Raw genomic sequence first — 27,252 nt, forward strand, 5'->3', positions numbered from 1 at the left:
GCTCTGTTGAGGCGCAGGCCGTGTTCTCGTATCCGAGCAAAGACGCGCTGGAGACGACTGATGTGCTCCTGTGGTGTGGTGGACCAGATGATAACGTCGTCATGATGATGCCCTCCATCACCTGTTCCATGATTCTATGAAATACCTCGGATGCCGAGATGATGCCAAACGGCATTCTGTTGTAGCAGTATCGGCCAAAGGGAGTGTTGAAGGTGCACAGCTTCCTGCTGGACTGATCCAGTTGAATCTGCTAAAAACCCTTTGAGGCATCGAGCTTTGTAAAAATTTTAGCCCGGGCCATTTCGCTCGTGATCTCTTCCCGTTTGGGTATGGGGTAGTGTTCCCTCATGATGTTGTTGTTCAGGTCTTTCGGGTCGATGCAGATCCGGAGCTCGCTGGAGGGCTTCTTAACGCACACCATGGAGCTGACCCATGGCGTGGGCTCCGTGACCCGGGATAGCACTCGTTGGTCCTGGAGATCCTGCAGCTGCTGCTAGAGGCGGTCTTTGAGTGGTGCTGGGACTCTACGAGGTGCGTGAATGACCGGGGTGGCGTCCGGTTTGAGCCGTATTCTGAAAGTGTAGGGCAGTGTGCCCATGCCCTTGAAAGCCTCCTGGTTGTGGGCGAGGAGCGAGTGGAGCTGCGCCCTAAAGTCTGCATCCGGGAAGTCGGACATGACTTCTGGAGACAGAGTGTGTACCCGCTGAACGAGGTGGAGAACCTTGCACGCCTGTGCGCCCAGCAGGGAGTCCTTCAATGATCCAACTATCTCGAAGGACAGTGTGGCCGTGTATGCATTGTGTGTGACCTCGAGCTGGCAGGATCCCATGGCCGGGATAACATTCCCGCTGTAATCGACCATCTGACAGCGGGATGGCCGAATTGGTGGTCTGACCTTCAAGGCGTAGAAGGCTGACCATGCTATGAGGTTGGCGGAGGCACCAGTGTCGAAACGGAATGTGATTGGTGATCGGTTGACCGTTAGGGTGGCACACCATTCATCACCCGGATTGACACTGTTCACTGGCATCGGCTGGTGGGTCCGGCTTGGGGACATCCGGTTCCGTCAATGACCGCGACGCGGAAGGCTTCCCGGTCGTCGGTATCAACGGTCTGTACATTGTCAGGGTACGACTCGGTGTATGGAGGCTGAATGGCCCGCATGTCCCTGCGAGGCTGGCGGAATTGGGGAGCGTTGGCAGGTTGAGCTGCTCGTCAGCAGGCAGCGTAGTGGCCCATCTTGCCACAGCGGAGGCATTGTCGATTCTTTGTTGGCATTGCCGCTTTAAATGTCCGCACGTCGTGATGTCATGCCGTTCGTTGCGCCATGGCGCATGCGCAGTTCGGTCCTGCGTAGAGCGCGCCTGCGTCGTGTCCCTCTGCGTCAACGTCTCTTTTGGCGCGGACAAGCGTGGGAGGCCGCGGAAAGCGCACGAAATGGCCGCCCTCGTCTGGGCCACGGGCTGGGAGGAACTCAATCGACTGGACCCGCTCGGCCTCGTAGGACCCCTGCCGTGCCAATTCGGCCGCCTGGAATTGGGAGGAGCGGCTGGTCGCGTTTTCGTGAAGGACGCAGGCTTTGATGGTGGTGGCTAAGGTGAGGCTCTTAATTTTGAGGAGCTGCTGTCATAGGGTGCCCGAGGTGCCCCCAAAAACTATCTGGTCCCGAATCATGGAATCGGAGATGGCCTCATAACCGCAGGACTGCGCGAGGATACGGAGGTGGGTTAGGAAAGATTGAAAGGGCTCATCCTTACCTTACAGGCGCTGCTGGAAGAGGTTCCTCTCGAAGCTCTCGTTCACCTCGACGCCGCTCGAGTTTGAGAAGGACTGTCTTGTACTTGGTCTTGTCCTCGCCTTCCGCGAACACCAGGGAGTTGTAGACGTGGATGGCGTGTTACCCTGCAGTGGAGAGGAGGAGGGCGATTTCTCTGGTGTCCGAAGCATTCTCCCTTTCTGTGGCTTCTAGGAAGAACTGGAAGTGCTGTTTAAACAACTTCCAGTTGACGCCGAGGTTTCCAGCGGTTTGGAGCGGCTGCGGCGGGCAGATGGTGTCCATGGCGCAGGATGGCGGATTCCTGAAGATGTGTAGGTAGGTCTCACAGTTGCTGGGTTCCAATCCTGGTACTATGTCGTGTTGGGTGCTCCGCTACACAGACGAACCAACGCGGTTGCAGATGGTACAACTCTGTTTTATTACTATCAATAACAACATCTATAAACTTATGACTGTGGTTCGTACTTTACCCGTTAACCTGTGGACCTAGCCCTAACACTATCTTAGAGAGGCACTCTCTACATGGTGTATGTCTGAGTGGCACGCTGTGAGCTCTGTGCCCTGAGCTGTCTCCTGCTGGAATGAGCGGGAACTGTGGTGTTCCCCGTTTTATGGTGCGTGTGCTCTTGCTTGTGATTGGCTGTGATGTTGCGTGTGTGTTGATTGGTCCGTTGATCTGTCCATCAGTGTGTGTGTGTTTGCACCATGATGTTTACCTGAATATCATAACAACGGGGAGAAGACAGGAGAAGGGGAATGAGAAAAATATCAGCCATGATTGAATGGCCTATTTCTGCTCCTATTTCTTATGGTCTTATGATTGGCCGGGTGGTCAACAGTGAGTTTGAGTGTCTTGGGTTACAGGACGGTAAAGACTGGATGGTCAAATGGGCAGAAATGTGGCTGATGGAATTTAACCCTGAAAAGTGCGAGGGGATACACTTTGGAAGGAGTAACGTGACAGGGAAGTATTCAATTAATGGCCTGGCATTGGGAGGTTCCGAGGAACAAAGGGACCTTGGCGTGTCTGTCCATAGATCTCTGAAGGCGGGAGGGCAGGTCAATAGGGTGGTGAAAAAGGCACACGGGACACTTGCCGTTATCAACCGAGGCATGTTTGCCGATGACACCAAGGTTGGGGGAGTTGTAGATAGCGTTGAGGGTTGTTGCAGGTTACAACAGGACATTGACAGGAAGCAGAGCTGGGCTGAGAAGTGGCAGATGGGAGTTCAACCTTGATAACTGTGAAGTGATTCATTTTGGAAGGTCGGATTTGAATGCTGAATACAGGGTTAAAGGCAGGATTCTTGGAAGTGTGGAGGGACAGAGGGATCTTGGGGTCCACGTACATAGATCCCTCAAAGTTGCCACCCAGGTTGATAGGGTTGTTAAGGAGGCGTATGGTGTGTTTGCTTTCATTAATAGGATGATTGAGTTTAAGAGCCGCAAGGTTTTGCTGCAGCTTTATAAAAATCTAGTTAGACCACACTTGGAATATTGTGTCCAGTTCTGGTCGCCTCATTATAGGAAGGATGTGGATGCTTTGGAGAGGGTACAGAGGAGATTTACCAGGATGCTGCCTGGACTGGAGGGCATGTCTTATGAAGAAAGGTTGAGGGAGCGAGGGCTTTTCTCACTGGAGCGAAGAAGGCAGAGAGGTGACTTGATAGAGGTGGACAAGGTGATGAGAGGCATGGATAGAGTGGACAGCCAGAGACTTTTCCCCAGGGTGGAAATGGCTGTCACGAGGGGAGATCATTTTAAGGTGATTGGAGGAAGGTAGAGGGGAGATGTCAGAGGTTCGTTACACAGAGAGTGGTGGGTACGTGGAATCACTGCCAGCAGAGGGGGTGGAGTCAGAGTCATTCGGGACATTTAAGCGACTCTTGGACAGGCACATGGACAGCAGTAAATTGAAGGGGTGTAGGTTAGGTTGATCTTAGATTAGGATAAATGGTCGGCACAACATCGTGGGCCGAAGGGCCTGTACTGTGCTGTACCGTTCTATGTTCTACACAACTCCACAACTCTATGTTGGAGTTGTATAGAACTTTGGTGAGGCCACAGCTGGAGTACTGTGTGCAGTTCTGGTCGCCACATTATAGGAAGGGTGTGATTGCACTGGAGGGGGTGCAGAGGAGATTCACCACGATTTACCAGAGGCAATTTAGCGTGGCTAATCTACCTATACTGCACAGCTTTGGGTTGTGGGGGTGGGGGACCCACGCAGACACAGGGAGAATGTGCAAACTCCACAAGGACAGTGACCCGGATTGAACCCGGGTCCTCGGCGCCGTGAGGCAGCAGTGCTCACCACTGCGCCACCAGGATGTTGTCTGGGATGGAACATTTCAGTTATGAGGAGAGGTTGGATAGGCTTGGGCTCTTTTCGCTGGAGCAGAGAAGACTGAGGGGCGACTTGATCGAGGTGGACAAGATTATGAGGGGTGTGGACAGGTGGATAAGGAGCCGCTGTTTTCCTCAGTTGAGGGGTCAGTTACGTGGGGACAGAAGTTCAAGGTGAGGGGGGGGAGGTTTAATGGAGATTTGAGGAACATCTTTTTTACCCAGAGGGTGGCGATGGTCTGGAACGCACTGCCTGGGAAGGTGGTAGAGGCAGGTTGCCTCGCGTCCTTTAAAAAATACCTGGATGAACACTTGGCACGTCATAACATTCATGTGCCAAGTGCTGGCAAATGGGATTCTGCGAATTACCAATCTTTGATCGCTTTCCCGGAGCTTTGGGGTTTCTTTTCGGGCTCTCTACTTGGTCTTCCACCCCCCCCCCCCCCCCCGGGGTCTGCTTCACTCCTGATCTATTCTCCGCAGCCCTTGTTTGTCCCTTTCCTAACTTCATTGATTCCTGTTTCTTGCCCTTGTCTTCTTCCATGAGGCGGAGCTCCGTTTTTAGACTTCTCCCTGTCCTCTCTGCCGGGTTTGGGACCTCTCCCTCGGCTGAGAAGCAGAATTATACCTCCTTCCTGACTTGTCTCTCTGTGGGCAGGGGCTGTTTAGCACACTGGGCCAAATCGCTGGCTTTGAATGCAGACCAAGGCAGGCCAGCAGCACGGTTCAATTCCTGTAATGGCCTCCCCGAACAGGCGCCGGAATGTGGCGACGAGGACCTTTTCACAGTAACTTCATTTGAAGCCTACTTGTGACAATAAGCGATTTTCATTTTCATTTCATGGGGCCTGACAAATGTGCGGGACGAGGAGATGCTGACCTTCGAACTGTTACTGATTAGACTCGTCGCTAACTAATCTCGACCAAATGGCCAGTAGTTCTTCCAAAGCCAGTAGACCGCAAATCAGAAGAAGGAAATGACTTGGAATTAAAGTAATTTGTGACAGCCTCTTGCAGTAAACCCATTGCCATGCGCTTCAGGTGCAAATATTCCCCAGAGCATGCTTGCTTTAATGGAATGCATACATATAGCAGGACAAGGCCAATAAGGACTGTGAAATCTCACGGAATCCAGAGTGAGGTAGCCAATTGGATACAAAATTGGCTTGGTGACCAAAGCCAAAAGGTGGTTGCGGAGGGTTGTTTTTCAAACTGGAGGCCTGTGACCAGCAGTGTGCCTCACAGATCGGTGCTGGGTCCACTGTTATTTGTTTCATATAATGTAGGAACATAGAACATTACAGCGCAGTACAGGCCCTTTGGCCCTCGATGTTGCGCCGACCTGTGAAACCACTCTGAAGCCCATCTACACTATTCCCTTATCGTCCATATGTCTATCCAATGACCATTTGAATGCCCTTAGTGTTGTCGAGTCCACTACTGTTGCAGGCAGGGCATTCCACACCCTTACTACTCTCTTGAGTAAAGAACTCAAGACAGTCAGAGACTTTTTCCCCGGGTGGAACAAACCATTACAAGGGGACATAAATTTAAGGTGAAAGGTGGAAGATATAGGAGGGATATCAGAGGTAGGTTCTTTACCCAGAGAGTAGTGGGGGCATGGAATGCACTGCCTGTGGAAGTAGTTGAGTCGGAAACATTAGGGACCTTCAAGCAGCATGGATTACGGTTAAATGATATAGTGTAGATTTATTTGTTCTCAAGGGCAGCACGGTAGCATTGTGGATAGCACAATTGCTTCACAGCTCCAGGGTCCCAGGTTCGATTCCGGCTTGGGTCACTGACTGTGCGGAGTCTGCACGTCCTCCCTGTGTCTGCGTGGGTTTCCTCCGGGTGCTCCGGTTTCCTCCCACAATCCAAAGATGTGCGGGTTAGGTGAATTGGCCAATGATAAATTGCCCTTAATGTCCAAATTGCCCTTGGTGTTGGGTGAAGGTGTTGAGTTTGGGTAGGGTGCTCTTTCCAAGAGCTGGTGCAGACTCAAAGGGCCGAATGGCCTCCTTCTGCACTGTAAATTCAATGATAATCTATGATTAATCTAGGACAAAGGTTCGGCACAACATCGTGGGCCGAAGGGCCTGTTCTGTGCTGTATTTTGTATGTTCTATGTTCTATGAACCTACCTCTGACATCTGTCTGATATCTATCTCCCCTCAATTTAAAGCTATGTTCCCTCGTGCTAGACATCACCATCCGAGGAAAAAGGCTCTCACTGTCCACCCTATCCAATCCCCTGATCATGGTAAGTTTGCAGATGACACCAAGATTGGCGGAATAGTGGACAGTGAAGAAGGTTTTAGATTGCAATAGGATCTTCACCAATTGGGCCAGTGGGCCGATGGAGTTTAATTTGGATAAATGTGAGGTGATGCATAAATCAGGGATTGACCTACTCACTTGATGGTAGGGAGTTGGGGAGAGTTACAGAACAAAGAGAGCTAGGGGTACAGGTTCGGAGCTCCTTGAAGGTGGAGCCGCAGGTGGACAGGGTGGTGAAGAGGGTTTGATCGCTCGGTTTCATTGGTCAGAATATTGAATACAGGAGTTGGGACGTCTTGTTGAAGTTGTGCAAGACATTGGGAAGACCACACATGGAGGACTGTGATCAGTTCTGGTCACCCTATTATAGGAAGGATATTGTTAAATTACAAAGAGTGCAGTAAAGATTTACTAGGTCCAGGTGGAGGCGGGTACGATTTGTCCTTTAATAAGCAGTTAGACAAGTTACATGGGCAGGGTGGGTATAGAGGGATATGGGCCAGTGTGTGGCGGTCTAACTGAATGAGGCTCAGGCTTGTGGTCTGACTGGGCCCAAGCTGACAAGATGCCCAGGTTGTCTTCAACAGTGGGGGCGGGGCCGGATGCACCGTCCCCATGGCGACGAGCGCGCGCGTTCTGTGCACGGTGTGGGGGAGGGAGGTGAGTGCTGTCGTTTTGGGGGGGGGGGGATGCTCGGGCAGTGCGTGGTGACGTTTTGGGCAGTGGGCGGGGGTGTGAGGGCAGTGCGTGGTGTCATTATGGGTAGTGGGCGGGGTTGGGGGAATGCGTGGTGACGCCTAATCAATGGGCGGGGATGTGAGGTTTGGTGACGTTTTGGGCAGTGGGCGGGGGCTGTTAGAGCAGTGCGTGATGACGTTTAGGCAGTGGGCGGAGATGTTAGAAATGCGTGGTGACGCCTAATCAATGGGCAGGGATGTTAGGTAATGCGTGGTGACGTTAAGGGCAGTGGGCGGGGGTGTTGGAGCAGTGCGTGGCGACGTTATGGGGAGTGGGCCGGGCTTTTAGAGCAGCGTGTGATGACGTTGGGGCTGTGCGTGGTGACGTTTGGGCAGTGGGCGGGGATGATAGGGCAGTACGTGGGGACGTTCTGGGCAGTGGGCGTGATGTCAGCTAAGTGCGTGGTGACGCACGGGCAGTGCGCGTGATGTCACGGATGTGCGTGATGACAGCGGGTGTCGCCGCCTATACAAAGCGGCCATTCGGCGCGCCCCTACTTAGTCCGACGCAGTCGCCGGACGGAAGCTAAGGGGTGGGGTGTCGGCGGCCGGAGCGGAACATTTATAAAAAAAAAATACACGCCCGCTGACGGTATTCCTCCCACCCACCGCCGAAAATGGTGAAGATTTTCGTGGGCAACCTGCCGCGGGGCTGCGAGGCCTCGGAGCTGCGCCCGCTCTTCGAGAAGTACGGCGAGGTGAACGAGTGCGACGTGCTGAGCAGCTACGCCTTCGTGCACATGGAGAAGGAGGCGGAGGCCAAGCGGGCGATCAGCGAGCTGCACCGGCGCGCGCTGCGCGCCTCGCCGCTGACGGTGGAGCTGGCCACGGCGCGCCTGCGCAACGCCACCAAGCTCTACGTGGGCAACGTGGCGGCGGGGGCGCGCACGCGCGACCTCCAGCGCCTCTTCCAGGTCTACGGGCGCGTGCTCGAGTGCGACATCGTCAAGAACTACGCCTTCGTGCACATGGAGAAGGAGCGTCAGGCGCAGGAGGCCGCGCGCGGCCTGAGCGGCACCGAGCTGGCCGGCCAGCGCGTCTACGTGCAGCTCTCCAAGTCCAATCCGGGGCGAGGGGGCGGGGCTGGGGCGGCCCCTCCCCCTCCTCCCCACCACCCTCCCCTCCCCCACCATCTCCCCCTCCCCCACCAGCTCCCCCCCCACCACCATCTCCCCCCCCACCTCCTGCCCCCTCCTCCTCTCCCACCCCCCCCACCGGGCTACCTGCCCCGCCGCCTGGCCCTCCCCCCGCTGCCGCCCCCTCCTCACCACCCCCTGGCCGCCCGCTACCAACGCTACGACCCCTACGGCCGCCGCCTGCTGCCCCCTCCTCCTCCGCTGCCCCCTCTCCCCCTCCCCCCTCCTCCCCCTCCTCCTCTCCCGCCCTCCGCCTACGCCCGGGACCGCCGCGCCCTGCCCCCTCCACCTCCCCACCCTTCCTCTTACCTCCGAGGCGCAGCCGTCCGCAGCGGCCTCAGCAACGGCTACGGGGGGAAGCTTTGGGGCTACTGAGGGTTTTGGGGGGGGGGGGGTGGAGGAGGGCGGGTTCGGAGATGCTGAATCGCCTCTTCCAAAGACTTCCGGGTTAGATGGATTGGCCGTGCTGAAATTGTCCCTTAGTGCCCAAAGATGTGCAGGTTAGGTGGACTGGCTGTGCTAAATTGTCCCTTAGCGTCCAAAGATGTGCAAGTTAGATGGATTGGCCGTGCTAAATTGTCCCTTAGTGTCCAAAGATGTGCAGGTTAGGTGGATTGGCCGTGCTAAATTGTCCCTTAGTGCCAAAAGATGTGCAGGTTAGGTGGACTGGCTGTGCTAAATTGTCCGTTAGTGTCCAAAGGGGCTGTTTCGCACAGGGCTAAATCGCTGGCTTTGAAAGCAGACCAATGCAAGCCAGCAGCACGGTTCAATTCCCGTAACAGCCTCCCCGAACAGGCGCCGGAATGTGGCGACTAGGGGCTTTTCACAGTAACTTCATTTGAAGCCTACTTGTGACAATAAGCGATTTTCATTCATTCATTTCATTTCAAAGATGTGCCGGTTAGGTGGATTGGCCGCGCTAAACTGTCCCTTAGTGTCCACAGATGTGCAGGTTAGGTTGATTGGCCATGCTAAGTTGTCCCTTAGTGTCCAAAGATGTGCAGGTTAGGTGGATTGGCCGTGCCATTGGGCCCCTTCTGCACTGGGAGGGAGACTATTGAAACCCCTCCAGGAGGGTGGAGAGAGTTTCCTGGGCAACACTGTTTTCCCCACGCGTGCTGCGCAGGGAAAACCACAGCAGCACAACCTAAGGCCCAAAGCTGGATAGATTGTTTCCCGCTGTAACCCAAGTAACCTCTTCCCCCTGGGCAAAGGGTTTGGCACTAACCCTCGGTCGGGTACTTGCGGTTGAGTAGACTATTCCCACTAATCCAGAGTATGCCGTACTGAAGATGGGGTCCGAGGGGGGATATACCCCTTGGGTAGAGGGTTTACCACCTTAACCCAAGGTAGGGCATGAGGGGGGGGGTATATTCACTGGGGCTAGAGTGATAGATGGTTCACAAGATCGTGCAGAACTTTAATATTGCTGAAAGGGGAACATATTGCCGAAGCTTTTGGCCTTGGCACTCGTCAGGGTAAACGCAGGAATACCAAATTTCAGACGATCGCCGTCCACCCAGCTTGCAAAATGTCTACTGTTGATGGAATTCGGTGGGTGGGCAGCACTGACTGTAAAATCCTGAGTGTGCCAGTGGTTAGGCAGCCCACTTAAACTCATCATGCGGCTCATTTACGCCTGTGTGGCCTCTTCCCTTCAAACAAACGGAATCTCTTCAAGTCTTGAGTTTTTTTTTAATAACCTCCCCCTCCCGGTTTTTTTAATGGCCGTGCTTTGGTGTCAAGCACCAAATGGTGCAATGGTACCCTTTTCCTCCGGTAGTATATATTGTGATGCTTTGAAATTTGGTTTTCTTCAGTTTACCCTGATTGCAAAATGGAAAGCTCTGGCAACTTGTCTCTTTTAAGCAATACTAATGATGCACCTCTTTCTCCCCGGCCCAAATTATGTCTGCTTTCAGTGTGCCATCGGGTGGAGCCCAGCCCCAGTGTTTCTATAGGAAAGGATCCTTGTAGACACTACAGACCGTGGCACCCGACCACTGCAGGATGGAGGACCGTTGGACGAGCAAAACCAACCGGGGCTGAAGTTTAATCCTCTCTGTGTGTTTGTTTTAAGATGTGCTGCAGGTGTCGACGCTGCGGGATGACAGACTACCTGAGCCACCGAAACTTGGACTTTTCATCGCAGCCCCCTCAACGACAGCATGTCCTGTCGGTTACCGGCGGCAGATTACGGGTGGGCGATGGCGGTGGTGGGGAGGCCGCAATTCCGACCGTCGCTGGGGTGGCCGGGAGCTTAGCGGCACCAATCCGGCCGGTGTCACGCGTTTCGGCGAGCTCTGTCCCTTCCTACCCTCCGCGGAACCCCCTTCCCTTCCGCAACCTCTCCGGCTAGCTGGCGTTGACCAATTTGTACGTGGGTCGGGATTAGTAACTGGAGCTGTATCCGTGTAAAGTATCCGGTCGGACTGGCATCGGCGGGGCTGGTACCAAGCCATGGGTGGCTGTTGAACGAACCGTTATTTCTTTAAATGGACTTCCGCTCTACGTTTGCTTTATCCGTTATTTTGTGAACTGGAACTAGTTCCTTCGTTTTATCTCGTTGGCGGGGGGGGGAGATGGCGGGGAGGGTTAGGGTGGGGGTGTGTGAAGGGCGTTCAATGTGCGTGTAAACCTGCCGGAGAATGGACCGTTTTGTAAAATGCCGACGAGATGTCATCGCCGCCGCTTTCATTCGTTCGATCGTCGCTTTTTATATTAAAACCCCCCCCCCACAAATCGGCTGGCGGGCGACAAGTCAAATGTATCCACCTCTGTACGTGTCGTTTGCTACTTGACCATGTGTGAATAAAACTTGTGACGGCTGTCGGGTACCAGTCCCCTCGTTTTCGGCTCTATCTGGAGTGGGTTCCTCGTGTCCTTCTCGATTTTAAAAACAAACGCTTCCTGGGTGGGGGGGGGGGGGGGGGGGGAGCTGTCTGGCGACCGTCCCCACGTTCTCTGCGGTGCAATATCCCACCCATGGTTCTGCTGAAAGTGTTGGGGGAAACAGCCAGTCGCGGACCCGGTAAGTGCCGTCTATTCTTTATTTGGCTCGAGGGCTACTAGGGGCGTGCATGCTTCGCTGCTCGAGAGGTTCTTTCCTTTGCCGGGGCCAGATTCATCAGCCGCTGGGTTGCCAGTGGCGGGAACAGACCCAAGACTCTCACCCCATGGCAGAAAGTTAAAAGACAGGACCTCGAGGGTTGTAATCTCGGGATTACTCCCTGTGCCACGTGCCAGTGAGGCTAGAAATAGGAAGATAGAGCAGACAAACACGTGGCTAAACAGCTGGTGTAGGAGGGAGGGTTTCTGTTATCTGGACCACTGGGAGCTCTTCCGGGGCAGGTGTGACCTGTATAAGATGGACGGGTTGCATCTAAACCGGAGAGGCATAAATATCCTGGCCGCGAGATTTGCTAGTGTCACACGGGAGGGTTTAAACTAGTATGGCAGGGGGGTGGGCACGGGAGCAATAGGTCAGAAGGTGAGAGCATTGAGGGAGAACTAGGGAATAGGGACAGTGTGGCTCTGAGGCAGAGCAGACGGGGAGAAGTTGCTGAACACAGCGGGTCTGGTGGCCTGAAGTGCATATGTTTTAATGCAAGGAGCATTACGGGTAAGGCAGATGAACTTAGAGCTTGGATTACTACTTGGAACTATGATGTTGTTGCCATTACAGAGACCTGGTTGAGGGAAGGGCAGGATTGGCAGCTAAACGTTCCAGGATTTAGATGTTTCAGGCGGGATAGAGGGGGATGTAAAAGGGGAGGCGGAGTTGCGCTACTTGTTCAGGAGAGTATCACAGCTATACAGCGAGAGGGCAGTGAGGCTATATGGGTCGAGATCAGGAATCAGAAGGGTGCAGTCACAATGTTGGGGGTATACTACAGGCCTCCCAACAGCCAGCGGGAGATAGAGGAGCAGATAGGTAGACAGATTTTGGAAAGGAGTAAAAACAACAGGGTTGTGGTGATGGGAGACTTCAACTTCCCCAATATTGACTGGGACTCACTTAGTGCCAGGGGCTTAGACGGGGCAGAGTTTGTAAGGAGCATCCAGGAGGGCTTCTTAAAACAATATGTAAACAGTCCAACTAGGGAAGGGGCGGTACTGGACCTGGTATTGGGGAATGAGCCCGGCCAGGTGGTAGATGTTTCAGTAGGGGAGCATTTCGGTAACAGTGACCACAATTCAGTAAGTTTTAAAGTACTGGTGGACAAGGATAAGAGTGGTCCGAGGATGAATGTGCTAAATTGGGGGAAGGCTAATTATAACAATATTAGGCGGGAACTGAAGAACAGAGATTGGGGGCGGATGTTTGAGGGCAAATCAACATCTGACATGTGGGAGGCTTTCAAGTGTCAGTTGAAAGGAATACAGGACAGGCATGTTCCTGTGAGGAAGAAAGATAAATACGGCAATTTTCGGGAACCTTGGATGACGAGTGATATTGTAGGCCTCGTCAAAAAGAAAAAGGAGGCATTTGTCAGGGCTAAAAGGCTGGGAACAGACGAAGCCTGTGTGGCATATAAGGAAAGTAGGAAGGAACTTAAGCAAGGAGTCAGGAGGGCTAGAAGGGGTCATGAAAAGTCATTGGCAAATAGGGTTAAGGAAAATCCCAAGGCTTTTTACACTTACATAAAAAGCAAGAGGGTAGCCAGGGAAAGGGTTGGCCCACTGAAGGATAGGCAAGGGAATCTATGTGTGGAGCCAGAGGAAATGGGCGAGGTACTAAATGAATACTTTGCATCAGTATTCACCAAAGAGAAGGAATTGGTAGATGTTGAGTCTGGAGAAGGGGGTGTAGATAGCCTGGGTCACATTGTGATCCAAAAAGACGAGGTGTTGGGTGTCTTAAAAAATATTAAGGTAGATAAGTCCCCAGGGCCGGATGGGATCTACCCCAGAATACTGAAGGAGGCTGGAGAGGAAATTGCTGAGGCCTTGACAGAAATCTTTGGATCCTCGCTGTCTTCAGGGGATGTCCCGGAGGACTGGAGAATAGCCAATGTTGTTCCTCTGTTTAAGAAGGGTGGCAGGGATAATCCCGGGAACTACAGGCCGGTGAGCCTTACTTCAGTGGTAGGGAAATTACTGGAGAGAATTCTTCGAGACAGGATCTACTCCCATTTGGAAGCAAATGGACGTATTAGTGAGAGGCAGCACGGTTTTGTGAAGGGGAGGTCGTGTCTCACTAACTTGATAGAGTTTTTCGAGGAGGTCACTAAGATGATTGATGCAGGGAGGGCAGTAGATGTTGTCTATATGGACTTCAGTAAGGCCTTTGACAAGGTCCCTCATGGTAGACTAGTACAAAAGGTGAAGTCACACGGGATCAGGGGTGAACTGGCAAGGTGGATACAGAACTGGCTAGGCCATAGAAGGCAGAGGGTAGCAATGGAAGGATGCTTTTCTAATTGGAGGGCTGTGACCAGTGGTGTTCCACAGGGATCAGTGCTGGGACCTTTGCTCTTTGTAGTATATATAAATGATTTGGAGGAAAATGTAACTGGTCTGATTAGTAAGTTTGCAGACGACACAAAGGTTGGTGGAATTGCGGATAGCGATGAGGACTGTCTGAGGATACAGCAGGATTTAGATTGTCTGGAGACTTGGGCGGAGAGATGGCAGATGGAGTTTAACCTGGACAAATGTGAGGTAATGCATTTTGGAAGGGCTAACGCAGGTAGGGAATATACAGTGAATGGTAGAACCCTCAAGAGTATTGAAAGTCAAAGAGATCTAGGAGTACAGGTCCACAGATCACTGAAAGGGGCTACACAGGTGGAGAAGGTAGTCAAGAAGGCATACGGCATGCTTGCCTTCATTGGCCGGGGCATTGAGTATAAGAATTGGCAAGTCATGTTGCAGCTGTATAGAACCTTAGTTAGGCCACACTTGGAGTATAGTGTTCAATTCTGGTCGCCACGCTACCAGAAGGATGTGGAGGCTTTAGAGAGGGTGCAGAAGAGATTTACCAGAATGTTGCCTGGTATGGAGGGCATAAGCTATGAGGAGCGATTGAATAAACTCGGTTTGTTCTCACTGGAACGAAGGAGGTTGAGGGGCGACCTGATAGAGGTATACAAAATTATGAGGGGCATAGACAGAGTGGATAGTCAGAGGCTTTTCCCCAGGGTAGAGGGGTCAATTACTAGGGGGCATAGGTTTAAGGTGAGAGGGGCAAAGTTTAGAGTAGATGTACGAGGCAAGTTTTTTACGCAGAGGGTAGTGGGTGCCTGGAACTCACTACCGGAGGAGGTAGTGGAGGCAGGGACGATAGGGACATTTAAGGGGCATCTTGACAAATATATGAATAGGATGGGAATAGAAGGATACGGACCCAGGAAGTGTAGAAGATTGTAGTTTAGTCGGGCAGTATGGTTGGCACGGGCTTGGAGGGCCGAAGGGCCTGTTCCTGTGCTGTACATTTCTTTGAATACGGCTGCAAGACAAACGGAACAAGCTGTTGGATTTCGGCAGCGGGTCTTGTAGGGCCAGTCGTAGGCCATTCAGCCCCTCGAGCCTGTGCCGTCATGGCCTAACTCCGCCCATATCCCTTAATATCTTTGCTTTATCTATCTCCGATTTAAATTAACACCAAATCTGGCATCAGAAACCCCCGTGTGTGCGTGGGTTTCCTCCGGGTGCTCCGGTTTCCTCCCACAGTCCAAAGTTGTGCAAGTTAGGTAGATTGGCCGTGCTAAATTGCCCTGAGTGTCCAAAATTGCCCTAGTGTTGGGTGGGGTTACTGGGTTATGGGGATAGGGTGGCAGTGTTGAACTTGGGTAGGGTGCTCGTTCCAAGAGCCGGTGCAGACTCGATCGGCCGAATGGCCTCCTTCTGCACTGTAAATTCTATGATAATCTATGATGAGTTGGGGGAGAGAGTCCCAAACCCCTACCACCCTTTATGGGTAGCAGTCCGTCCTAACGTGTCTCCTGAATGGTCTGGCCCAAATCTTTACACGATGCCCCCTAGTTCTAGAAGCTCTGACCAATGGACAGCAGGGTAGCACAGTGGTCAGCACTGTGGCTTCACAGTTCCAGGGTCCCAGGTTCGATTCCCGGCTTGGGTCACTGTCTGTGCGGAGTCTGTACGTTCTCCCCGTGTGTGTGTGTGTGGGTTTCCTCCGGGTACTCCGGTTTCCTCCCACAGTCCAAAGACGTGCAGGTTAGGTGGATTGGCCGCGCGAAATTACCCCATAGCGTCCAAAAGAGTCAGGAGCGGTTATTTGGCTACGGGGATAGGGTGGAAGTGAAGGCTTAAGTGGGTCGGTGCAGACTCGATGGGCTGTATGGCCTCCTTCTGCACTGTCAGTTCTAATGGAAACGGTTTATCTTTCTCCGCCCTGTCTTTTTTCCTGTCACCGAGCAATAGTGCTCGGAGGCCATTCGGCCCGTTGAACCTGCACCGATCCTTGAAAAGGGCAGCCGCGGTAGGAAACCGGAGCACCTGGAGGAAACCCGCGCCGACACAGGGAGAATGTGCAGACTCCGCACAGACCGTGATTTAGTCGGAGGAAACATGGTTTTACGAAAAAGCAATCCTGTTTGGCCAGTTTAATTCTGTGAGGGTAGATAAAGGAACCAGCAGGTATAAAGCCTTCATCCATCCAGAATTTCCAAAATGGCACTCGAGTGGCTCCACCCTCCACTTCAAAGGAGTTGGGGGTTATATATGAGCATGGCTGGGGGACCGATTAACGGAGGGGAAGCGAAGATGGGGTATTTCAAGTTACTAGGCCGTGACTGGTGAAGAAGGACCAGTGCTTGATTTGACAGAATGGTAACCGCTCGACCCCTATCCATCGCGCCACCATGTGAGCCGAACCTGCCCTCTAGGCCCATGGGTGTACCGTCGAGCATGGCGCGTACCATGTCGCCGCGCGCTCTCCTGGCAGCGCGAGAACGTGGAAGGGGCCCGCAAATCGGGTACAGGTGACCTGACCACACCCAAACTCTGAGCTGATTCAGGGATAGGGAAGCTAACCCTCACTGCGCCACAAGACTGCAATAGTGTGTTCTTTTGTTTTCTGGGTGTTTTGAAGAATGTGGGGGGGGGGGGGGGGGGGGGGGGGTGTCAATGCTGGATCTCCCCAGCAGGCGGCACACCTTTTAATTGGCCACCCTTGAGTATTGCAGCTAAACCTGCCCTTGTGTACTGGGAGGGAGACGGAAGATTAACAAGCTGGTTGGCCAGTAATATTGCTTTCCATAACACGGGCGAGTGTCCAGATGCCCCATGCGTGCTGGGGGCGCCCGCGTTGTTACCAATGGATGCAATTTTCTCTGCTGGATGACCTTGATATCCGTTCCGACTCCCACAAGTTTATCCTCGGGTTCCCGCTGATCGGGAGGATCCCGAACAAAGGCCCTTAAAATTAAGAGCCCGCCTGTTCAGGGGCCCACGTTGGTCAATCTGGTACAAATGAGCTATTGAAACAGCAGAAGGGGGCTGAGTAGCTACAACTGGGAATTATGAATCCTGAGCTGGTAGCTTCCTGCCCGAACTATCTTGGGCCGGCTGACTACTGTCGCTGGATTCTAATTCCCACCCATCCCCAGATACGTGTCCAGTTGGCTCAATGCTCAATCCACCAAATTAAGCCACTTTTAACCTACCTGCCGTTTATGATCACCCCACTCTTGGAACTCCAAGTAAAAGCCTTGATAGTGAGGGACAAGTCCGCTTAGATGTTAGTTAAAAGGGAAACGGGAGGGAAATAATTTCCAACAGATACAGTAAAATACTGGACTATCGACAGGTCTGACCGCATCTGTGGAGAGAGAGAGGGGAGCTGACGTTTCATGTCTGGGTGACTGTCAAAGCTAGAGAGAACTGGAAATGGTCAGATTTGTACAGTTGTAGAGGGTGGGGTGAGTGGAGCAGTGGGGCTGGATAGAGGGCTAGCGATAGGTGGCGATTGACAAAAGATGTGGACAGGAGGGCGGGGGGGGGTGTCGAAGCCAAGAAGGGCGCCACCTTAATGAAAATGAAATTAAATCGCTTATTGTCACAAGTAGGCTTCAAATGAAGTTACTGTGGAAAGCCCCTAGTCGCCACATTCCGGCGCCTGTTCGGGGAGGCTGGTACGGGAATCGAACCGTGCTGCTGGCCTGCCTTGGTCTGCTTTCAAAGCCAGCGATTTAGCCCTGTGCTAAACAGCCAAATAATTGAAGGTGGAAAGTCTTCAGTTTCTTGGTAACCCAATGGAGCAATGTTAATGTCACTGGGCTAATAATCGAGGCCCAAGGTCTGGGGACGGGTTCAGATCCCACCACGGCAACTGATGGAATTTAAATTAAATTAACAAAATCTGTCATTCTAAAGCTCGTCTCCGTAACGGTGACCGTGGCAGCGATTATCGATTGTCAATTTAAAAAAAACATCTGGTTCACTAATGTCCCCTTTAGGGAAAGGAGGAAATCTGCCGTCCTTACCCCGGTCTGGCCTACATGTGACTCCAGAACCCCCCCCCCCCCCCCCCCCCCCAACACACACAGCAATGTGGTCGACTCTTAACTGCGCCCCTCTGAAATGGCTGAGCGAGACACCCGGTTCAAGGGCAATTGGGGATGGGCAAACTCTGGCCTTGCCCAGTGGGCCCCCCACCCCCCCAATGAGAGGATAGAAGAAACCTCTTGCGCCAAGCGTGTCACGACTACCTGGCCCCCGTTCTCTTGCCTCAAAGATTCCAAACCACCCGTGTCATGAGTGTAGTCGCAGATCAGAGCACTGCAGGACATTTGGCAAAGCGCTGGAGGTTTTAAACTTGCCCGTCCTCGGGGGGTGGGGGGGGGGGGGGGGGGGAGTGGGGAGGGGGTTTGTGTGCTGGGTGCAAGAATTCAAATCGGGATGCTACTCGTTTGAAGTTGTGCCAGTCACTGGCGATTACCCAGACACCCGTGAGTCTGCCTTGTGCTTCTGTGCACAGTCCCACCACCACGGCAGACTCCTCCCTCGTGACAGGACAGAGAGAGAGAGGGAGGCTGGTTGTTGTCTGCCGTACAGTGGCAGGAACGACTCCTGGGTAGCCTTGGCCCCCCAATGCGGGAACACTTGTGGGAAGCGAATGCTGTTCCGCCGCTTTTTGGGGGAATCATTGATGCTGGCAAGGGAATGTGTCTGCCTTTTTAAAAAAAAAACTTTAAATCCATTTGAACAACTTCCAAACTATTTGAGCTCCAGCCTGGTGGAAGGGAGAACCAATTGGAAGAGAGATTGTCAAGAGGGAGGGGCGGACAGTGTGGTATAGTGGTTAGCACCGCTGCCTCGCAGTGCCAGGGACCAGTGTTCGATTCCGGTCTTGGGTTACTGTCTGTGTGGAGTCTGCACGTTCCCCCAGTGTCTGCGTGGGTTTCCTCCGGGTGCTCCGGTTTCCTACCGTGTTGCAGTTCCCATGATCTGAAGCGCTCAGGGGGCCCCCCAGGTGACCGACTGTGCGGACGTTTCAGCCGCTCCCATCCCTACTCGCAGGGAACTGCTAAATGCCTCCGACCGCTCCCCCTGCTCTTGTCCTTGATGTTTGAAGGCATGGAGCTGGCTTCGGTGGTAGTTGGTGCCTCTGGTCTCGCGGTGCCAAGGTACGTCCTGTGTTGGTGTCCCCCAGGAATCTGGGCTCACTTCATAACTCAATTTTGCACAAGGGTAGAGAGGGACTGCCAAGCTAGGTGATAAACCCAATGGGAAGGAACCTGACAGATGAGAGAGTGGCAGGCAGGTGGCAAATACAGCTGAAAAAAATGAGTGAAAGTGTATCTTGCCTGATGGCAAAGAAACACACTCTCTCTCGAAGCACGTTAAAGGAGATAGGGTTTTAAACAAAATATCCAAGAGTCGAATCAGGAGCAACATGATATTTGTACTTTCGGGCAATGGCTCGTTTTTAAAAAAAATTCCTTAATGGGATGTGGAGCGCCACTGGGCCAGACCCAGCTTCTTTTGCCCATCACTAATTGCCCTCGAACCGAGTGTCTCGCTCGGCCCATTTTTAACGAGAAGTCCCTACGGTGCAGAAGGAGGCCCTTCGGCCCACCGAGTCTGCACCGCCCCTTGGAAAGAGCACCCGACTTAAGCCCACGCCTCCACCCGATCCCGGGAACCCCACCTCCCCTTTTGTACACTTAAGGGGCAATTTAGCACGGACAGTTCACCCATCCTGCACATCTGTGGACTGGGAGGAAACCCCATGCAGACCCGGGAATTTAGCAAATTCCAATTTCACCATCAGCTGTGGCTAGATTCGAACCCAGGCCCCCAGATTAGGACGAAGGCTCTATTTACTCGAGTAAATGCAGTGGGGGGATTTAATAGGTTCTGATTTAAATGGAGTGTAAATGCTGCTTTAGTAACATGGGCAAATATTTAGGATTAGTGCTTGAAGATGTGTGAAGGAATATTGAAAATAATATTTTGCCAGCATGGTCCGCTTTGCCCAACGGCAAGTCCTTCGCTCGTAGTCTTCACCATGACTGTCCTTTGTCCGTTTTTTTCATTTTCCAATGACTTCATTTTCGAGCCCTCCAGCATTGATATCCCCTCCCTTCCCCCCCCTCTACCCGCAATCGTCAGGTAGCACAGTGGTTAGCGCCGTTGCTTCACAGCGTCAGGGTCCCTTGTTCGATTCCTGAATTGGGTGACTCTGTGCGGAGTCTGCACGTTCTCCCCCGTGTCTGCGTGGGTTTCCTCCCACAAGTCCCGAAAGACGTGCTTGTTGGGTGAATTGGACATTCTGAATTCTCCCTCAGTGTACCCAAACAGGCGCCGGAATGTGGCGACGAGGGGATTTTCACAGTAACTTCATTGCGGTGTTAATGTAAACCTACCTGTGACACTGATAAAGATTTTTATTTTGGGCATAAGATGGGGCAAATGTTGTTTTAAATGTTAATGAAAACCCATTTTCTCTGCCTCTGTTCAGAACTAGTGCGGTATTCCCACCTGCCCTTTGGCCTTTCCAACTCCCTCCCCACGGGAGGGGGGGCCTCGGCCAACGAACCTGCGCGGGGTCCGGCATTCCAGTCCCGTTGCATAGATCAAATCTTGAGGGGTGACCGCCGTTGAAAACTTGCGAATCGAAGATAATGGAGCTCGGGCGGCACGGTGGCGCAGTGGGTTAGCACTGCTGCCTCACGGCGCCAAGGTCCCAGGTTCGATCCCGGCCCTGGGTCACTGTCCGTGTGGAGTTTACACATTCTCCCCGTGTCTGCGTGGGTCTCGCCCCCACAACACAAAGTTCTGCAGGGTAGGTGGATTGGCTGCGCTAAATTGCCCCTTAATTGGGAAACATGAATTGGGTACACTAAATTTATTTTTAAAAAGGTGACGGAGCCCCTCGTCTTCGTGTTCGATTGATGTTTATTTATTTATTTTTAAAATTTACAGTACCCAATTCTTTTTTCCCCCAATTAAGGGGCAATTTAGTGTGGCCAATCCACCTAACCACATCCTTGGGCTGTGGGGGGCGAGACCCACGCAGACACTGGGAGACTGGGCAGCACGGTGGTGCAGTGGTTAGCACTGCTGCCTCACGGCACCGAGGACCCGGTGCTGGCCCGCCTCACTGCCTGTGCGGAGTTCGCACATCCCGTGTCTGTGAGAGTCTCGCCCCGACAAACCCAAAAGAGGTTCGGGGTAGGTGAATTGGCCACACTGAATTGCCCCTCAATTGGGGGGGGAAAAAAAAGAAAAGAATTGGATGCTCTGAATTTATTTTGAAGAAAAGGAGACGGGGAGAATGTGCAAACTCCACACGGGATCAAACCCAGGTCCTCGGCGCGGTGAGGCTCCAGTGCTGACCACCTTTTCGATTGATGTTTGAGGGTGCAAGGTACTTTGCCTCGGGGGGGGGGGGGGGGGGAAATTGAGTGCGATTTCCTCACGATCCATCATTCTACGTTTGCCCCCCCCCCCCCCCCCCCCCCCCGAACAGCTGCAGTGGTCGGGGTGGAGGCTCACTCGTGAGATTTGATCAGCGGTTCACGGCCTGCCACTCTCTCTCTGCTGTGATGCCGTGGGCGTTGAAGATTTCACTCCCTTGAAAAAGAACCCTTCACATTTCGTCAGCCATTACCTTTAAGGATGCAAAGAGGGAGATTGGGAATCACGAGAGCGTGACACGACAGCCAACCCAATTGTGATTCGTAAAGCCGGCAAAGTATTTGAGAGCGACCCATTACAAATAACAGAAGGGCCTCCGCCAGCGAATAGAATTGCGATTAAAGAGCATACAGGGTCTGTTAAAGTAAATCGCAGAAACACATTGGGGCAGGGGACAGGATTGAGATGGTTTGATTGGTGCTCGAGCTCTATTATCCCAACGCCCGTCCTCGACCTTATTATTCTTGTTCCAACGCCCGTTTTAAATGTGATTGTGCGTTTTGTTTGCCTCAACATTCCTGATGGGGCTAGCTCGGCGCTCTATACCGCCCAATTCGCCGGCCCAGGGAGGTTTTGGGCCTTTCATCAAGCTGCTCAATATTGGTGGCCCAGGTTTGATAATCGGACCGCCTCTGCTGTTATTCAGATCCAATGTTCCTCCTTTAACTCGGTCTCTTTGTCCCTTGCTGCCTGGGAGTGGACATTAGCTCACAGCGGGCGAATCTAATTTAATCTCCATGCAGCTTTACACCTTCGTGCTGCCAGCTTTAAAGTTCTGAGCTTGACTTGGCTCTTTTTACAGGCCTGACGTATATTTTTCACATCCATAGAATCCCTACAGTGCAGAAGGAGGCCATCTTCCCTGCAAGTCTGCACTGACCCTCTGAAAGAGCATCCTACCTAGGTCCCGTCTCCCCCCAGACCCCCACTTCCCGTAACCCCCAACTAACCTGCAAACCCCTGGAAACTAAGAGGCAATTTTGCACGTCCAATCCACCTAACCTGCACATCTTTGGACTGTGGGAGGAAAGCGGAGCACCCGGAGGAAACCCACGCACACACGGGGAGAACGTGCAGACTCCACACAGACAGTCACCCGAGGCTGGGACTGAACCTGGGCCCCTGCTGCAGTCAGGGAGCAGTGCTAATCACCCTGCCGCCTGTGTAGAGGGAGCGTTACTCTGTATCTAACCCTGTGCTGTACCTGTCCTGGGAGTGTTTGATGGGGACAGTGTAGAGGCAGCTTTACTCCGTATCTAACCCCGTGCTGTACCTGTCCCGGGAGTGTTTGATGGGGACAGTATAGAGGGAGCTTTACTCTGTATCTAACCCCGTGCTGTACCTGTCCTGGGAGTGTTCGATGGGGACAGTGTGGAGGGAGCTTTACGTTGTATCTAACCCCGTGCTGTACCTGTCCTGGGAGTGTTTGATGAGGACAGTGTAGAGGGAGCTTTACGTTGTATCTAACCCCGTGCTGTACCTGTCCTGGGAGTGTTTGATTAGGACAGTGTAGAGGGAGCTTTACTCTGTATCTAACCCCGTGTTGTAGCTGTCTTGGGAGTGTTTGATGGGGACAGTGTAGAGGGAGCTTTACTCTGTACCTAACCCCGTGCTGTACCTGTCCTGGGAGTGTTTGATGGGGACAGTGTAGAGGGAGCTTTAATCTGTATCTAACCCTGTGCTATACCTGTCCTAGGAGTGTTTGATGGGGACAGTGTAGAGGAGCTTTACTCTGTATCTAACCCTGTGCTGTACCTGTCCTGGGAGTGTTTGATTAGGACAGTGTAGAGGGAGCTTTACTCTGTACCTAACCCCGTGTTGTAGCTGACCTGGAGTGTTTGATGGGACAGTGTAGAGGGAGCTTTACTCTGTATCTAACCCCGTGCTGTACCTGTCCTGGGAGTGTTTGATGGGGACAGTGCAGAGGGAGCTTTACTCTGTATCTAACCCGTGCTGTTCCTGTCCTGGGAGTGTTTGATGGGGACACTGTAGAGGGAGCTTTACTCTGTGTCTAACCCCGTGCTGTACCTGTCCTGGGCGTGTTTCACGGGGACAGTGGAGAGGGAGCTTTACTCTGTATCTAACCCCGTGCTGTACCTGTCCTGGGAGTGTTGATGGGGACAGTGTAGAGGGAGCTTTACTCTGTATCTAACCCCGTGCTGTACCTTTCCTGGGAGTGTTTGATTAGGACAGGGTAGAGGGAGCTTTACTCTGTATCTAGCCCCGTGCTGTACCTGTCCTGGGAGTGTTTGATGGGGACAGTGTAGAGGGAGCTTTAATCTGTGTCTAACCCCGTGCTATACCTGTCCTGGGAGTGTTTGATGGGGACAGTGTAGAGGGAGCTTTAATCTGTATCTAACCCCGTGCTATACCTGTCCTGGGAGTGTTTAATGGGATCAGTGTAGAGGGAGCTTTACTCTGTATCTAACCCTGTGCTGTACCTGTCGGAGTGTTTTGATGGGGACAGTGTAGATGAGCTTTACTCCGTATCTAACCCCGTGCTGCACCTGTCCTCGGAGTGTTTGATGGGGACAGTGTAGGGGAGCATTACTCTGTATCTAACCCCGTGCTGTACCTGTTCTGGGAGTGTTTGATTAGGACAGTGTAGAGGGAGCTTTACTCTGTATCTAACCCCGTGCTGTACCTGTCCGGGGAGTATTAAATGGGGACAGTGTAGAGGGAGCTTTACTCTGTATCTAACCCCGTGCTGTACCTGTCCTGGGAGTGTTTGATGGGGACAGTGTAGAGGGAGCTTTCCTCTGTATCTAACCTGTCCTGAGAGAGTGTTAAGTTTCATCCAGCCCTTGTGAACCAGCTCATTAGCCGCCGTGACCTGAAGCCACTTTGTTCGCCTCGGACCCAATTCAGCCTAAAACGGTCACCATTGTCCCTCCGTGCGGAAGTCCAGACACCATCAGTCGTGCTCGAAGTGATGGCTGGTGCCAGGAAGTATGGATTCCTGTCGGTACCTTTGATGTTGGATGTTTCAATTGGCAAGCTCGCAATCAGCCGTGCGCCTCTGTTTTACCCTGTTCCGTTCTCCAGAGTGTTTACGCAGACTGATGCTGGACTGGCTTCCTGTGTCGTCAATGGGTTGATCACCCTTCATGGTGAGGGGTTTTCAGACGAGAAGACTGCCTCAATCAGTATCGGAGGAAGTTCCGGATTTTGGCATTCTCGGGGGCAGCCATCAGAGTTCGAGATCTCTTTCACTCTGAATCCTCCCCCCACCCTTACGTCCAGTACCTACAGAGAGATCCTTGCCTGTGGGGACCCAATCTTATTCCACCTCCTCTTGTCCCCTTCACCTCCTCAGGTTGTTAGAAAATGCACAATTGATGCGCACGTTTAGCACAGTGGTGTGCACCATTTCTCCACAGCTCCAGGGACCCGGGTTCGATTCCCGGCCTTGGATCACTGTCTGTGCGGAGTCTGCACGTTCTCCCCGTGTCTGCGTGGGTTTCCTCCGGTGCTCCGGTTTCCTCCCTGAAGTCCCAAAAGACCTTGGATGATTTGGACATTCTGAATTCTCCCTCCATGACCCCGAACAGGCGCCGGAATGTGGCGACGAGGGGATTTTCACAGTGACTTCATTGCAGCGTTGATGTAAGCCTACTTGTGACACTAACAAAGATTATTATTACACCCCCTTCTAATTTAACATAACGTTTTGTCATTTTGCTCCAGTTATCCTAGTTTTTGAATCTCTGGAACTCCTCAAAAGGCAGGTGGAGGCACAAACTCTGAATATTTTTCAGACAGAAGTGGATAGATTCTTGATTAACAAAGGGGGGGGTGGGGGCGGCAGGAATATGGGGTGGAGACTACAATCAGATCAGGCGTGATCTTATTGAACGGCGGGGGTAGGCTTGAGGGGCCGAGTGGCCTTATTCCTGTTCCCAACCTGTACGTTGACGACCCCCGCTTGTGCAAACATCTTGATGTCAGAAGCAGTAAATGATTCCCAGGACAGGCAGCACGGTAGCATTGTGGATAGCACAATTGCTTCACAGCTCCAGGGTCCCAGGTTCGATTCCGGCTTGGGTCACTGTCTGTGCGGAGTCTGCACGTCCTCCCCGTGTCTGCGTGGGTTTCCTCCGGGTGCTCCGGTTTCCTCCCACAGTCCAAAGATGTGCGGGTTAGGTGGGTTGGCCGTGATAAATTGCCCTTAGTGTCCAGAATTGCCCTTAGTGTTGGGTGGGGTTACTGGGTTATGGGGATAGGGTGGCGATGTGGACCTTGGGTAGGGTGCTTTTTCCAAGAGCCCGTGCAGACTCGAGGGGCCGAATGGCCTCCTTTCTGCACTGAAAATTCTATGAAATTCTATTATGTCGCTCAACGTAGGCCTGGGCCGTAGTTCGCCAACAGGGGAGCCTGCAGATAATTGTACCCAAGAGACATCTTCCCTCTTCTGCAGTTTCATCGAGACCCACTTACTGGGAGGGCTGAACGCGGCAAGGCTGCCTGCGGTGGCCTTGTTCGTGAGAGGGGCATGTTTGAAGTCACTATCCCCTTCCCAGATTGCTCCTCCGCAGGCAAGCTCAGCCAGTGTGGTTTTCAGCTCGGCCTTCAGTGTGTTTTCTGTCCCCCGTCCCCGCCACCTCGAAGCCTGTTTGTCGACTTCCGTGGAGGGTGATCTGCTTCTGAACCGTATCTTCCTTTTCCCTCGCAGGGACCTCCGACCAACATCGAGCCACTAATCTCAAGCCGAGAACTGCCTGCATACAGTAAGTAGCTGTGTCTCGATTCGAGGCTTCAACTCGAGAGTTTCGTCCTTTATTCTTTAGAAATAATTTCTGTTGGGGGAGTTTTCCACTCATTCCTTTGGCAGCTCAGGGAGGTATCGGCCTCTCGATCGCCACCTCCGGACTCGGAGCCACCCTTACACCCAGAGTTTCCGTCATAACATCCCGAAACCCCCTAAACCTTGAACACGGCCGAAACATATGCTGGCACCGCCCATACTATCCTCCAGCCTCGGAAAGAACCGGCTCACTCTCGAGACAGCCGTGTGGGCTGTGTGCACCATCCACAAATCCGCCCCCAACTCTTCCTCCCACTTGCGCCTCCCTATCCATCCGTTCTCCATATATATCCGGCACGCTCTCTGCCCAATGTCATCCTCGAACAACACCTTGTCTTCCAGTACCGGGGCAGGTGGCAGCTTCTGAAAGGACGGCACCTCTTTCTAACAGTCCCTCGCCTGAACGTGTTTCCCATGGCAACTGATACGTCTTCTCAAACCTTTCTCCCGCGAACAAACCCCTGAAGCACTCTTATCCCCGCCGATTCAAACCTACGGGGCGCGATTCTCCCAGCCCCCGGGCCGGAGAATCGGCGCCACCACGCCCCGACGCCGGCGCGCGATTCTCCGAGGTGCGGAGAATCGCCGCCATTTGCGTTGGCGCGGCGCTGGTCGCGGGGCCGCTGATTCTCCGGCCAGGATGGGCCAGGCGGGGACTCTACGCGAAGGGTTGGGTGGGGGGGGCTCTGTCCCCGGTGGGGGGTGTCCAATGGGGTCTGGCCCGCTAACGGGGCCACCATTTGACGGGCCGGCCACTCTCTCTTTTCCCCCCCCCCCCCCCCGATACTTTGTTGCGCGGCTGGCCCCTGAACCCCCACGCCATGTTGGGTTGGGGCAGGTGCGCTGAAGAAGTCCCCCGCGCCTGCCCGTTTGGCGCCGGGAAGGGAGGCGGGAGCGGCGTAAACTCACGCACACACACACACCAACCCCTCCTCCACCGCCCATTCAGTTTGGTCTTATCAATACCCCACTGAGACGTGTTGACGCTTCACGCGGCCCCCACAAGGGTAGTCTGCGGTTTATAACGTTCCCTCTCTGCTTGGACCCTATCGGTCCCGTCTTTGAGAGGCATGCTCTGTACTTGCACAATGTCAATAAAGATCTGCTTCAACGTCACGCTTTGAGTTTCATTCTCGTGTGTTTGAGGGGTGACGGTGAGGGGGCTAATGGGCAGGTGGGTGCTGGTTAGATGAGGATCGTGATTGACACTTTGGTGTGGTCTGTGTCTGTCTTTCCAACACAACGTTAAACTGCCTGCTGGAGTGGCTGCAATAAAGCGCGGGG

The 27,252-nt window shown here is 53.1% G+C and overlaps 1 protein-coding gene across 1 annotated transcript; it reads left to right on the forward strand.

The window, feature by feature from the left end:
• Positions 1–7,587: 7,587 nt before the first annotated feature.
• LOC140399979 (RNA-binding protein 4) lies at positions 7,588–11,118 on the forward strand. Its single transcript, XM_072489479.1, has one exon. The coding sequence runs from the start codon at positions 7,758–7,760 to the stop codon at positions 8,649–8,651; it is 894 nt and encodes a 297-aa protein (XP_072345580.1). The 5' UTR covers positions 7,588–7,757; the 3' UTR covers positions 8,652–11,118.
• The last annotated feature ends 16,134 nt before the right edge of the window (positions 11,119–27,252 follow it).

This window comes from Scyliorhinus torazame, chromosome 24 (genome assembly GCF_047496885.1).
Source record: "Scyliorhinus torazame isolate Kashiwa2021f chromosome 24, sScyTor2.1, whole genome shotgun sequence".
Lineage (NCBI taxonomy): Eukaryota > Metazoa > Chordata > Chondrichthyes > Carcharhiniformes > Scyliorhinidae > Scyliorhinus > Scyliorhinus torazame.

Excerpts from the sequence above, each read along its gene's own strand:
- LOC140399979 (XM_072489479.1), top strand. The coding sequence starts at position 7,758 with ATGGTGAAGATTTTCGTGGGCAACCTGCCGCGGGGCTGCGAGGCCTCG.